We start from the raw sequence: 14451 nt of genomic DNA, 5'->3' as shown, positions 1-14451 counted from the left end.
GCGATGGTTTTATAAATCTCTTAGACCTATTTGCAAGAATAGGTGTTACAGGGGGTACTCGAATGTCTCCCTTTTTAACGGGAATTTCCTTCCCAATAGGGGTTGCAGCTTTGTCCCCTGCGGGAACTTAGTTCCTTATTGATGTCGGTCGCTCATGTTGCTCCTGCTGATTTGGCGGTGGAGTAAGGTGAGCACGGCTCCTTCTTATCGCGCTAGTCGGTGTTTTAACTTTATACGACCGAGGTATTGAAGCTGCGTCAATGACTTTTCCTGACCGCTAAAGGTCCTTGACGAAGACTTCAGTACCCGGTCCGATTGAAGGCGAGGGCTTGGTCCTGTGCCTGGTGTTGGACACTGTTTACTGCTTCAACTTGCTTATGTTCTCTCGTGCACTCAGGTTGCCTAAGTCAGGCCACTTTGGGTTCAGCTGGGTATGTAATAACGAGACTCTGTTCCTAATCTGCCTTTCCATCAGCAACTGTGCAAGAGAGAAGTTGCATGTTAGTGGTGTTGATCGGTAGGCTAGTAATGCTTTAGCGGAGTCTATTTCCTTTTTTAGAAGATTCTTCACAGTATTAACTCCCTGCTCAACTTCTTCATTTGCTTGGGGAAATCTAGGACTACTTGTGGTATGCTTGAATCTCTATTCCTTAGTAAAGTAAGAGAATTCTGCACTGTCAAACTGAGGTCCATGGTCGGATGGCACTTGCACTGGGATCCAAAGTCTGGCAAATGTCGACTTAAGTGCCCTAATGACCTCACTTGACTTTGCAATCTTCTGTATAGCTGCTACTTCCACGTATCTTGAGAAGTAGTCTACAACAATAAAGCAGTGGACGCCTTTAGCTCGAAGAGGTCTGTGGCTACGACTTGCCAGGGACGGTCAGGTAAGGGTGTCTTGATAAGCGGTTCGGGCTTGTTGTCCCTTTGTAGAGCACAAACTCTGCACTGTTGTACGAGATCCTGGATTTCTCGGCTTATTCCTGGCCACCAAATAGAGCTCTTGGCCCGCTCACGGCGTTTAGTGATTCCTTGGTGTCCTTCAGGGATCTTATCCAGAATCTCAAGACGCATGGAAGAAGGGATTACGATCCTGGATGCTTTGAGCAGAAATTTCTGTACCACAGACAGTTCGCCATTGCTTGACCAAGAGAGTTTCATTGCATCGTTTAATGAATGATTGTCAGGCCACCCCTCAGATTGCTCGCAGACAGATCCTCCTCTTGTGCTTCCATGATCTGCTGAAATCGCCCGTCTGAGGCAGGCAATAATGAGATCGGACTTCCAATGTGTGCATGTATTTCATCATTGTCAATTGTTAACTTCCCTGTTTAGCTTCGGACCGAGAGTCTTGAAAGCGCATCGGCTATGTACATCTTTATTTTCCGGGAACAAGCTTGATCTTGAAGCTTAATCGTATCAGTCGCATTCTAAATCTTTGAATTTTCCCACGATGTACTCCCAGACTCGTTTGCATGCCCATGTGAGCACTAGGGCTTCTTTTTCGATTTGTGTGGATCAGGTTTCAGTGGGAGTCTTTACTCTGGATATGAATGAGACTGGTATCCACGAGTTGTCAGGTTGGAGTTGAAGAATTACCCCGCTTAGGCCAAAGTAGGAAGCATCAGCTACCACTTTGGTTTCCTTGTTTGATCATACAGAGCCAGCACTGGGGCTTGTGTGAGGTCAGATTTGATCTGCTGAAATGCTTTCTGTTGCTCACTGCCCCATGTCCATTGCTTTCCTTTGCAAAGAAGGTCTCTGATACTCTTTGTCTTGTCAGTGAGGTGCTGGGAAAACTTGCTCAGTTGGTTCACCATGCAAAGAAATCTTCTCACTTCTTGCGCTTTCTGAGGTGGCGGCAGGTCTGTAATTGCTTAAAGCTCTTCAGGATCTGCCTCAATTCCACTGAAATTTATAACGTGTCCAAGGAACTTGACTCTGTCTGTGCTGGACTGGCATTTGTGTAGGTTGAGTGTCACGCCAGCTTCAACCAGACGTTTGAGTACTGCTTTTAACCCCTGATCGCGTTCAGTTTGGTCTTTGCCATGGACTAAACCGTCATCCATTTTGCAACTCCACGCCAATTATTCCCAGGAGGATCTGACTCATATTCCTCTGGAATTTCTCGGAACCAGACCTGAATCCGAAGGGAAACATTTTGAAACAGAAACGGCTCCATGGAGTGATGAAAGTTGTCAGTGGTCTTGATTCCTACGCTAGCTTTATCTGCCAGAATCCTGAGTTCGCGTCAAGGTTCGAGAACACTCTGGAACCTGCCAATCTTCCGAGAGTTGTGTCTACTGCTTGAAGTGGATGGTTCTCCCTATTGACGTAGTTATTTGGCTTGCTTAGGTTGACGCAGACCCTGACCTTGCCATTGCTTTTGGGAGTCACCACCGTGGGAGCGCACCAATCAGTGGGTTGGTCAACTGGATGTGACACCTGCCTCCAACATCCTTTCAAACTCTTCTTTTGATTTCTGATACAATGGGGAGTGTACTTTCTTTGGACCTGACACTTGGAAAGGTTTGGTATTTTTTTTGAATGTGATACAGTAACTGTCCTTCATGACACTTAGTCCCTGGAACAACTTGGGGTACTTGTCTGCCACTTTACTCTTGTAGTCATCACTGCTCAGGCTGTCAAGTCTGCACAGATCGCTTCAAATCCTCTACTACATACACGTGTTCCTAAGGAACCTTGTCTTGCCCTTGCCACTCTGTTATGAAAGTTGGTCGACAGCTCAGTTGATGTTTAAATGGAGCCGTGAGTAGCCTGGTGGTCCTCCTAAGTGATGGAGCTGGTTGCAAACTGTAATACAGACTAGGTAAAATTACTGCTACATCCGCACCGGTATCCAATTTAAATTCTGCTAGCAGTCCATTCAATGAAACTTTAGCTTTCCATGAATCTCCTGTACTTCCTTGGAAAGCAGATAGTTCAGTGAGTTCACCCAGGAAGAACTCTTCTTCCTCTTGTCTCCCATATTTCCGTTTTTTTTTTTCTGATTCTTCGTCATTATAAAGGCTATTGGGAACTTCCCACTGACACCATGTTGTGTCAGTTTGGGTTTAAAGTAGTCCTCCGTGAACAATACGTGTTTACTTCAATACGCCATCTTAAATAACCGACATGCATCTCGCGCGTAACTAACTTGAACAATACTTCAAGGAAGCAAACACAACAAATATCGCCTTGGAAAGTAGGAAAAAAAACACAGAAGAGGAAACCAAAGTTATTACAACAAGGGGTATTCGTATTGTGGTCACCCAGCCAAGTAGAGACCCCACCCGGGCTTAACTTTGTTGAGCGGACGATGACACGGTGCTATCCTTGTGGTATAAGGAATATACGTTAGATACAATTTTTCTAAGGTGTCTCAAAAGGTAACAAAGAGAGGAAAGAGAATCATTGATACTGGCTGGGAAGATAAAGAGAAAAAAGAAAACAAATGGGAATGAACTTGCTTTGGTAATCGGACAAGATGTAGCGACTTAGTCCTCCCTTGTATTTTTTTCTCGCTTGCCCTCTTTTTTCCACTCGTCCCCAACTACCGAGAGCTTGGAACAGGTTAGCCAAGAAGCGATCCTTTTTTTTTATAATTGTCTCGGATGACGATCAACGATAAGTTCGCTTTTTATTTATACGTTATTGTAAATAAATACACATAAATAAAGACTTCACACTAACTAAGGATTAAAAGTTAGCAAAATTATAAAATATTCTTATATACAAATGTTTTATACTGCTTTTCTTCTGTGTAGTTTAAGTTTGTTTAAACTCAAAACAGAAGGCCAAACGACATAAATAGAAAACCTCACCGCAAAGTTGCAAAACTGAAATCAAAACTCACGCATATCTTGGGTTAGCTTAATCGGGCTTTAAAGAACCCGGCCCAGGAGCTCCGCTTTTAGGCGTGGCTAAATCTGTATATCATGTTATACTGCCTATATTCATCCAAATGCCCTTCATGGTACGGTCAAGCATGTCTATTCTCCTTCCTACTTCACCTAGCAAACATTTGGCGCAAGCATTTCTTCTGAGGGACTTATCAAACTTGCATGGGCACCAAGGAAAATATATTCAGCGATACACGGCTCTTTCTCATCAAGAGTTACAGAAAATGATGCCAGATGCAGATGCAAGCCTGGAGTTTGTAGTGAGTAGTGAGCTCAGACGCAGAATGGAGGGATTTGGCCAGTCGAAGAGAGCAGCGCCAAGGGACAGAGTTGCATGGTGACTGAACTTTTTGGTTTCAGGACGTTCCTTTCGGCGCAAGGAGCGATGCCTCTCCCTGACTGCAACCATGCCTGTCACACGACACTCGATGGACAATTTTAACAGCCATTTGCTTTTGAGATGTTTATTTGTCCTGCTCTTTCTGTTTTACCAAAGTTTACAAAAAAACTAATCAAAATAACTACAAATAAGTTTTCTTTCCCGCAGGTACAAGTCATAAATGGTTCTCAAAAGCCGAGTAACTTATAATGGATATATAGAAGATATTATTGTGCATGACCGCCCGAATTTTCTTTTCAAGTGCACCATCAGTACGAGAACATAAAATTCGTATCTATAAGCAGCCATGCAACTTTCCCTGTTAATTATATAGATATCGATGAAACATCCAAATCTAAGACACCTCAGTTTTGTATTCATTTCAGAAGCATCGAAAACGGTGGTCACCTTAACTGAGGTGGGGTCTGTAATCGAAAATGTGTAAATTAATATGACAACCATTTTCATGAAACACAAAGAAAAATTACGTTTGCCTCTTAGAAATTGTTATTTTCTGCGTTAAAAAAGTAAAATTGAACTTTAATGACGTTGAAACAGAAATTATAATGTTCGTAACCATGATGGCATCTACATCTACGAGATGAAAAAGAAATACAAATTTTACGAACAAGAAAAATCCCGATATTTCATCAATATCCATGTAATAAATCATTTTACTTTTTAGCTGATATTTCTTTACCGATTAATCTTTACAGAAAAGCTACAAATTGTCTACAAACAACAGAAAAGCAGGCACAGATAGATCAGTAGATATCAAATCTGAAGGCCTCTTTACAGGACTCCGGGATATATGGATACCAGTCGGCTTGCCGCTAAACGATAGCAAAATGTAATCTTTACATGAGCCCCGGGCTGGCTGGTCGTATTGACATCAGCAGGGTCAACATCGCAGTAAACAAAAATAGGGGATAAGGGTGAAATAGCAGTATTTAGTAAAACTATTTCGACAAAACCTGGTCTCAGGACATTATAGTGGCCCATAACGGAACAACAATGGCTATATGTGCAAAAGTGTCAACTATGGTTTCTAACTGGTGGACTACATGGAAAATGTCAAGCTGTGTATCGGAAAGAGCTATCCAACAAAAAGCGTCAACCCGAAGCTGCGTCGCGGTGATTTTTTCCCAGTCAAAAACCATCCTGGTTCCTTGTAAAGAGACCCTGAATTGTAACAAATACCTGTGTATTGTTTCCTCTGCCACCCTGCTTTGTGTTTCACCAACTAGTTACATTGCCTACATACCTATTTATAGCAGGGACAAGCAATGAATACGACAAATGTCTAACAACGCGCATAAGCAATATAATATTGCAGAAAGAATAAATATGAGTTAAAATGGATACATCTCTTGCACCTTACCAAAATTTACGAAAAAATTAGTTTATGTATTCCTCCGATTTTTATTTTACCCAAAATTTATTGAAGGACTGTTAGATTGTCTACATAACCCTTTTCAGCAAGAACATGACAAAAAGGTGGCAAAGGCCCATTTTTAGATTCAGAAAACGAAACCTTTTCTTTTTTCACTGACCCAAACTGAAATGGATATATAAGGTTATCATTCTCCTGCCTCCTCATTTCCTAAAAATGCATGGGAAACAATTGATAAATTCTCCTATAAATCCCTCTTTCGCAGTAAGATTGAAAAAAACCCATGCAGGCACAATGCAAGTGTCAGAGATACGTTCTAGTTTACCACCTTATAAGCCTCCCTGCTTTTGCATCTCACCACGAATGCTACGATAAACGTATAAATTGTATACATATTCCTTTAGCGCAAGAGATGAATATCAAAATGTCACCAGACATATTAACAGCACTCTTCAGTGCAATTAAATTATAAGCAAGGGTAAATATGAATCAGAATGAATACAGAAGCATACTGTTTTCCTGCTTTTCTCTTATGACAAACTATTTGAGAAAATGTTTAAAACTGTCTACAAATTCCCTCAGAGCAGGCGCTACAGACCTATCGTCCATATATTCCTTGGCGGGCACACACGCCTGATAAATACATATGAACCAAAATTTATATATAATGTCCTTCCGTTTACGGAGTAAGATCATCCATGATTTGTTATCCTGCTGTGCGTTTTTATCAGAGTTTACTGGAAAACTAATCAAAATCTCTACAAACTGTATTGAGCAAGCACAGGCGAAAAATATTTCTTGAAAGCTAGATAATTATGATCTGAAATGGATGTTACGGTTGATTGTTTCAATCCCTTCCCGTCTACCAAAACTTTACTGAAAACCTATAAATTGTCTGCAAATTCCTCAGTCTGTAACAGGCTTAAGATATGAAATGCAGGCACTAGTGATGGAACGTTCTAAACTGATAAATATGAAATAAAGGGATTCCTTTCATTTCTTTGCCTGCTCTTGCAGTTACCTTAGCAGGCCCAATGGACAGATATGGGACGTACATATCATCAACCATGAAAACAAAACAAAAAAACAAAACAAAAAAACAACAAAAAAACACGCAGTAGTGCGGTATTTTTTTACGAAAATGAAAATCAGCTTGTAATTCACCTGCCTAGAATTTTATCACAAGTTTACGACAACTTCGGATCAAAGATGTCAGACTTATTAATGCCATGTGACTTCATTTGACGTCATAACTAACAGAAAATCTAATCTGGTAGACTAAGTTCAGGGTTATCTATGCAAAGCAAAAAAAGTTTTGATATGTCTTATTGCAACAAAAACCCAAGGAGTGTGGCATCCACCTCCAGGCTAAACTAGCTAAGGTTAATAAAACTTGGGCTATTTTAACATTGTCGAAACTTTTGTATGAAGCTGTTATATCTAGTTAATTGATCTCATTGGGTATATTTGTTACCATGGAGACGTGCTGATAGTGTCTCCATTTGAATAAAAGGCGTCTGGATGCCAAGGGCTTCGACTTATTATAAATAGCGAGAGAAGCCAGCATACTAAAATGGAATTGTACTATCAGACAGAAATCTCACCAACATGCTACACAAAGGCCTGGATCTTTGGAAAACAAGAGTGGTTACCTAGCTTTCTTTTCAAAAGTGAGAATGAGAGATTTTGAAAGAGAAAGTCGACGAGTGCAAATACTACTAAAACAAGAAACAAAACTTTGTTACGCACAATTTCTTTAAAGATCGAGGAACGTTTCTCGGAGCATAAAGTAAGACTATCGCACTGGTCTAGTCTACTCACCTAGTTTTGAGAGTTTACTTTTGTCTGTCAAATTGCATTTATGCTGCCATTGACACAGCAAATGAGGGATCCATTTGCTGTATCTTAAAGAGGTGATATTTTATTAATGTCTAAATACTGTCAAGAAAGAAGTCTCCCTTGAAGTCTAAAATAGTGAGTTAAAGAATTTTTAAACTTTATAGTGCTCAGCAATGATTCTCAGTTATGTTAGCTCTAACTTCTACACTTTCTGAATCGGGTTCTAGAGGAACTAAACAACTGGTATACATCGTGCAATAGGAAAGGTTAAAAGGGCTATTCTAGTTACCTAGCTCCTTGTTAGTATTATAAACTCACACTGCTTTACAGGTGTATGTCTTGAATTGTCTCATGCACCGGGAAATCAGCGACTGTCAGAAGCGAAGAGAATTCGGTTTGTGTTCCTTGGTGACACTTTTCGTTGCTGATTTTGGCGACTGGACGATTGTCATCCTGCTGGTCCAAAGCGTGATCATCGCCTTGTTCACCTTCCTCGAGAGTAACATCAAATGCTCCACTGTCTTTAACAGCCGTACGAAGTGTAGTCATTTCAAAGTGTCCCGTTTGCAGCTGGGTTTTCAAGACGTTTTTCCCAACCATTCCTCGAATTTCTCCTTGCAAATCGACGAGAGGGAGAAATAACGTCAGACAGCAAGAAAAGGAGCAATGAGGATTTTTACGCCACTCCTTGAAGTAGTCATAGAGGTGCAAGGCATACTGAACTGAGAACAAAACGAAAACAGAAAATTCGATGTTTTTGGCACAGCACGTGAGATATCTAGTACGTCAACGGTGGCAAAAATTTCACAGTTTCTATTCTCCATTAAAAATCATTGTCACATGTCTAGCATCGCACTTTCAAGAGGGTCGCAATGAGATTAGTCGTCAACCGTCCAAAAGGATAAAAATTAACTACCTATCGCCTAATAAGAAAAACTAAAATAAGCGTCAACTGTCTAAGCAGTCAGTCATACTTAGTTGTCAAATGTCTCAAAAATGAATCTACTCGCAAAAAGGCTAACACAAAATAAATCAATGTTGTCAAACAGTAGTAATTAGATGTTTGCAAGAAATTTCGATGTAACGGTTTAAAAAAACTTTTTTGCTAAAAAAGATCGTTTGCTGGCTAATAGCAGTTTTTATTACAATGACTGATCGTAGAGACCTAATCGCGGCGTGAAAGGTACCACTTGTCAGGCAATTAATTTAAGTGCCTAGGCTTTGTGTTATTTACGCAAGCAAACTACATTTTCGATAACACTAAGATAGAGTGCAACTTTACCCAGAAAAAACAAAATAATTTTGATAGGTAGTCTATGTGCCAGCCCACCGATTTGACCTGAATTTTGACGTGAAGCAACGTCGTCGAGGCGTATAATTTTGAAAAATTTGATATAAAATTGAGGTTTTAATTACATGCGGCTATGGCAACGCTAAAGTACTTCTAAAAGATGGTATATTAATATTATGGGGTAGCTTACACAACTATGTTTAGCTTGCTAGCCCTATAAAAAAATGTAATTGTAGGGTCTAGTTTTGCTCTTTAACGGGAAAAATAGGTAAGGCCACCTTGACAATAAAAGAAAAATTCAAACAATTTCTAAGATACAATTTCGAGCAAGTTGGTAAAGACCTTCATCCTGACAAAGTTGGAGAAAACCGTGCATAGGTTGCATAGGTATTGTTACTTTTATATACTCCAGTAACGTTACAGCAAGACGCTCTTAAATCCTGACAGGAGCACGACAAATTATAATTCCTTCCATAGAACTTTAACTACACTCTGAGACATTGTTTTAACTTTTGTTTATAGAAAAAGATGTATCAGTTCAACACCGTGACAAGCTTTTCGATTGTTCTTTGGCTGCAAAGTGGAACATGCACCTTATTTCCCAAAAATAGAGCTATAGCAAACCTTTTTTTGGTTTTCAAAAGCTTTGAGGTGCTTCTATCAGACACGACCAAACTTTTAGCGCTACAGTGAAAAATGGTCTTTTAAATCTTAAAACATCAAAAAAAAATATTGAGTTTTCTAACAATAAGAATCTAGATGTAAAGACAGTGAAGAATACGAAAGCGCGAAATATATTCTCGATATTTCGCTTTTGCTAAAATTCCATGTAAACGTTGCAGTCTTGGTAGTCCCAGTGTTTCAGAGCTTTAGATCTTGAACTGTAAAGATCCAAAGGTTCAGTGGGCTCAAGAATGCTCCGGCGCAATAATTTTTTTCCCATAGCATGCAACCGTTTCCATGTTTTTCCGCACGCTCCATTTACAGGCACTGTTAGGTAGTTCGCCCCAGACGTCCAGAAAGGCTTACCTGACAGAAGTTACATATGCAATTCTGACCAAACTACTTGAAGTTGCAAAACTCGCGTAAATCAGTAAAGGGATTATTCTTGAGACAAGTGACTTTCTTCGCCAATGCGCTACTATTTAGTCGACAGTACTATTGATTGCTACTTAGGCCCACGCGCATGGGCCCTGGGACCGACATGACCGGGCGTGTACATACAGTAAGCAGTGTGTGGCGTGCTCAACGTGTTCGAGCTTTGCTCGCCCGCTTTGGAATTATTCTTCATTTTATATTGGTATATAAGTCTTAGCCATCACCTTGCGATCTTGCTATAATCTTTTGCTCCACTTGTTGTTTCTGCCGTAGAATTAGGATACCATTTTGTGCACTCTTCCGTTTCTATGCGGCCACAGACTTATTTTTTGTACCGCGAGCTAGCCATGTTTTTTCTCCTCAGTCTTGTTTCTATGTCTTGGATTCGCCTGTACTTCCGTTAGTTTGCACATTTTGTATTTCTTGTAGTGTCCTTAGAAAGTTCCACCGCCAGGGTGAGCTTGTTTTCAAGTTTACTCGCTAGCTTTAGTTTAGATCACCTTAGCTCCCATTTTGCTGTAATTAGAATTTGTCCCCGGTCGTGATGACCACATGAGGTTTTGCATTACATTTGTTTTTTAGAAGTTTATTGTTGGATGCAGTGCAGCCTCCAAGTTTCCTGTTTCCTAGCTTTAGCCGCTGACATATATTTCACAAGCAAAACCTCGTATTTAGTTGAATCATGTCCTAAATATTAATTTCTTCAATTTGTATTAGGTCCTACTATATATTACAGCGTTGTTAAAGCAAAACCTATGTCTTATATGCATTCTTGGACCTGTTCTCCCATGACATATCTAAACAGAGGAGACAACTGTATACATTAAAATTCATTTCGTCGACTGAATTTCCCCCTTACCCTTCATCGCCGAAATTTAACTGCTGACCAACAAATGACAACTTTAGAGTTCCTGTCCATAAAAATGGAAAATAACTCGGCAAGGGTCGAAAATTCGATTTCGCTCATATTTTTATGGTAGATGGGCTAGGGCATGACAAAAACTACTGGATAGTTTTTTTTTTTTTGGCAAAATATCCTTTTATTTCAAAGAAACATGCAAATTACCAACTTCCGTTAAAATTGTCATTTGACGCACCATTTTATTAAGCAAGTTTGAGGGCCTCGCATGCAAAACCACATCATTCTTCCGTCTTTAAAACACTCAAATATTTTTGTGCATTGTTTAAATGTGTACTGGGTTGATTTTAGGAAATGTTGCGTTGTCTTTTTGGGTGCAAAATAATGAAATTTCGAAGACATGTATTTAATTCACTTAAAAGTACTTCGTGAATATAATTAATTTTCACCATGTGCGAAACCTTCTTGAATTGCAGAAGGATGGTCTACAGATTCCTGTAAAAAATTTTTGGGGCAAATGATTGTGAGAGACGCGAGAGCTTTTCAAAGTGCGTCAAAAGTGCAAATATTTGACCATTCCCTCGTCAAATTTCGATTCACGGGTCAGACGTATATTTTAACATGCGCCGCATGACTTGACCAATGTTAAGTTGAAATAGACACAGAGCTGATAATTTCGAAATGTTCTAACCTTATTTGATGTAAAAGGCAGGGCCAAAGCCGATTTGACGTATTTCTCTCACCATTCGTTGCACATAAAGCAGAAGTTTGCTTTTGTTTACATAACGTCCGATGTACATCGTCAACTGTCAACTTATTTAATGATCGAATACCATGAATCTGTGACCCTCTTTCGACACATATGATCACCGCTGCATCTAAGACTGAAACGGCTAAGTAATTTGTAGATAGTTGCTTGCTTTGCACCACACCAAAATATTACGTTTGATCATCATGGTTTGATGGCTTGAATCCTTGCTTGCAGCGGTTCCTTGTTCGTCACGCAATGCTGTCATCCCATTTTAGGGGGTAGGGGTAGGACAATTTCTATCCTAATACATAAGGCTTCGTAAGGCTTAGAACCACTGGAAGCACACAATCGTGTTGAGTGGGAAGAGATTGAATTAAGAAATGAAAAGAATGAATAGTTTACCGTTGCCCCAGTTGTTATTTTTTACTCTACCACCGCTACCTACATGCCCTGCGTAATAATGTAACGCTAAACTCATACCTAGGTTTTTTCGTGCTGTGCAATGATTTTTGGTTTACATGTAATACAGTGGGCTACCCTCGGGTAATTGAGTGGTGACCACTTAATGGGGCTAGCCGCCTAAATAGAGGTTGGTGTCAGTACCTTGAATATTTAGGGCTAGGGTTATAAATTTCGTGGTGACCATGGAGTCAGTTCAAGTCAGTCATGATAGACGTGTATTTGAATTATCACTCGTCATGCACCTTCAATTTCAGACTCTTATCTGCCATCGACCTTTCCAAAACAAAGTTTTTAAATTTTGGGTGGCCGGTTAATAGGGGTAAAGACAATAATTAAACCCTTATCGGAACGACCAAATGGTGGTGGAGGTAACCGGTCAATAGTTGTTTTATTTACAATATTTTACTGACAATAATTTTGGACTGTATTGACAGTCCTCTATTTTCTGTTACAAACATGCCAATGCCTCGCTACTAGGCAAACTAAATACTCCAAATGAAATGGCATGGTTATGGCTTTTTACTCACGTAATTACTAATTAAATTTAGTCTGTTTTTCTCACGAATTAAACACGCTGTGATTTCCTATTTTTATTTCAGCTAGTTCTTGCTTCATTGATCTATAATTTGTTTTATGGCAATTTTTAAAAAAAAATTCTAGTGAGTACAGGCACTAGCTTTATCAGCTGTTGTCTGAAACATCAGAACGTACAACAAACGTGATTTGGACCGAGGCCACGTACACTATAGAATACGATTATATAAATATATACATATTATTATATATGAACAAACAGATGAACAATGATTAAATTGTTTCACTTATCCTGAGAGTGCTCTGTACAAAAGAGATCAAAATGTGTAGCATATGCCGTGACAGCATTGCGTGAAGAACAAATAACGGCTGTAAGATTGTGCTGCGTCGACACGCTTATCGGCAATGGTCAGCAATTTATCAAACGTAATATTTTGGCGCAGTGCAAAGCAAGCAACTATCCACAAATGACTCAGCCGTTTTTTACTTAGATGCAGTGATGTTCATATGCGCAGATAGATGGTAACAGATTCATGGTATTCGACCAATCATAGGTTGACAGTAGCCGATGTACATCGGACGTTAACCTTGTGTAAACAAAAGCAAACCTCTGCATGCGCGACGAGTGGTGAGAGATCGACTAGAAACCCGTCAAATCGGCTTTGGACCTGCCTTTTACAACAAATAAGGTTAGAACATTTCGAAATTATCAGCTCTGTGTCTATTTCAACTTATTATAGGTCAAGTCATGTGGCGCATTCTAAAATATACGTCTAACCCGTAAATTGAAATTTGACGAGGGAATGGTCAAATATTTGCACTTTTGACGCACTTTGAAAAGCTCTCGCGTCTCTCACAATCATTTGCCCCAAAAAATGTTTACAGGAATCTGTAGACCATCCTTCTGCAATTCAACCACCAGAAGCTTAATCCATTTGAAGGTTTCGAACATGGTGAAAATTAATTATATTCACGAAGTACTTTTAAGTGAATTAAAAGTGTCGAAATTTCATTATTTTGCGGCCGAAAAGACAACGCAACATTCCCTAAAATCAACCCAATACACATTTAAACATTGTACAGAAATATTTGAGTGTTTTGAAGACGGAAGAATGATGTGGTTTTGCATGCGAGGCCCTCAAATTTGCTTAATAAAATGGTGCGTCAAATGACAATTTTAACGGAAGTTGGTAATTTGCATGTTTCTTTGAAATAAAAGGATATTTTGGCAAAAAAACTATCCAGTAGTTTTTGTCACGCCCTAGCCTATCTACCATAAGAATATGAGCGAAATTGAATTTTCGACCCTTGCCGCGAAATTAAGAATTTGTCTGATTTTTACAGGCAGGCACTCTTAATTGTAAACAGTCAAAAAGCTTTATTTTAAAATGTCAACCGTCTGAAGTAAACCCCCATTAAACGCCCATCACAAGCTTAAGAGCTTGACTTTGCGCAACAAAACAATACTGATTTTTGTTACCGCCGCCAGAGCACTCGTTTGCCGTGTGTTAGGATAAATTATAACATAGCCTTTAGCAAAGCGCGCGTTCTGATTGGCTAATACGCTCGATCTATTGTCCGTGGGTTGCACGCTCACGTAAGTTTGTTTATATGTACTTTTACTCGGAAATTTTGTCATTGATGTTTACACTTTTTAAAACATAATTCCTTTTTTTTAAAATAAAATCTAATAATTCTTCCGGAGATGAGGAAGATTATTCCTGTGAGCTAGGAAAGTTCGAGTTCAAGTCTTTTGCCGGACCTCCACCTAAGATATTTGAATCAGCTATACAAAGGCACTCGGCACTCGGAGAAGGACCAAAGAAAACAACAAACTGGTCTGTGTCAGCGTTTTGAGGTTAGTAATGCATAGCGGAAATTTGGACAGTTTCTTGAGTGCTTAGCAAACCTCCCAAGTGCATCCATAACTCGATAGTTGCACG

At 39.6% G+C, this 14451-nt stretch overlaps 1 protein-coding gene across 1 annotated transcript in view; it reads right to left on the bottom strand.

Annotated features, from left to right (window-relative positions):
- Positions 1-7819: 7819 nt before the first annotated feature.
- LOC149105391 (uncharacterized) overlaps positions 7820-14451 on the bottom strand; it is a 50142-nt gene continuing 43510 nt past the window's right edge. Inside the window, exon 7 of the mRNA XM_089271631.1 lies at positions 7820-8235. Within this exon, the coding sequence (XP_089127757.1) occupies positions 7838-8235 (398 nt within the window). The 3' untranslated portion in view covers positions 7820-7837. The remainder of the gene's footprint in view (positions 8236-14451) is intronic.

This window comes from Orbicella faveolata, unplaced genomic scaffold (assembly GCF_042242905.1).
Source record: "Orbicella faveolata isolate gen_17 unplaced genomic scaffold, um_ofav_v1 contig_34, whole genome shotgun sequence".
Taxonomy (NCBI): domain Eukaryota; kingdom Metazoa; phylum Cnidaria; class Anthozoa; order Scleractinia; family Merulinidae; genus Orbicella; species Orbicella faveolata.
The sequence above is the reverse complement of the archived record's forward strand: the minus strand, read 5'-3'. Positions and strand labels throughout refer to the sequence as shown.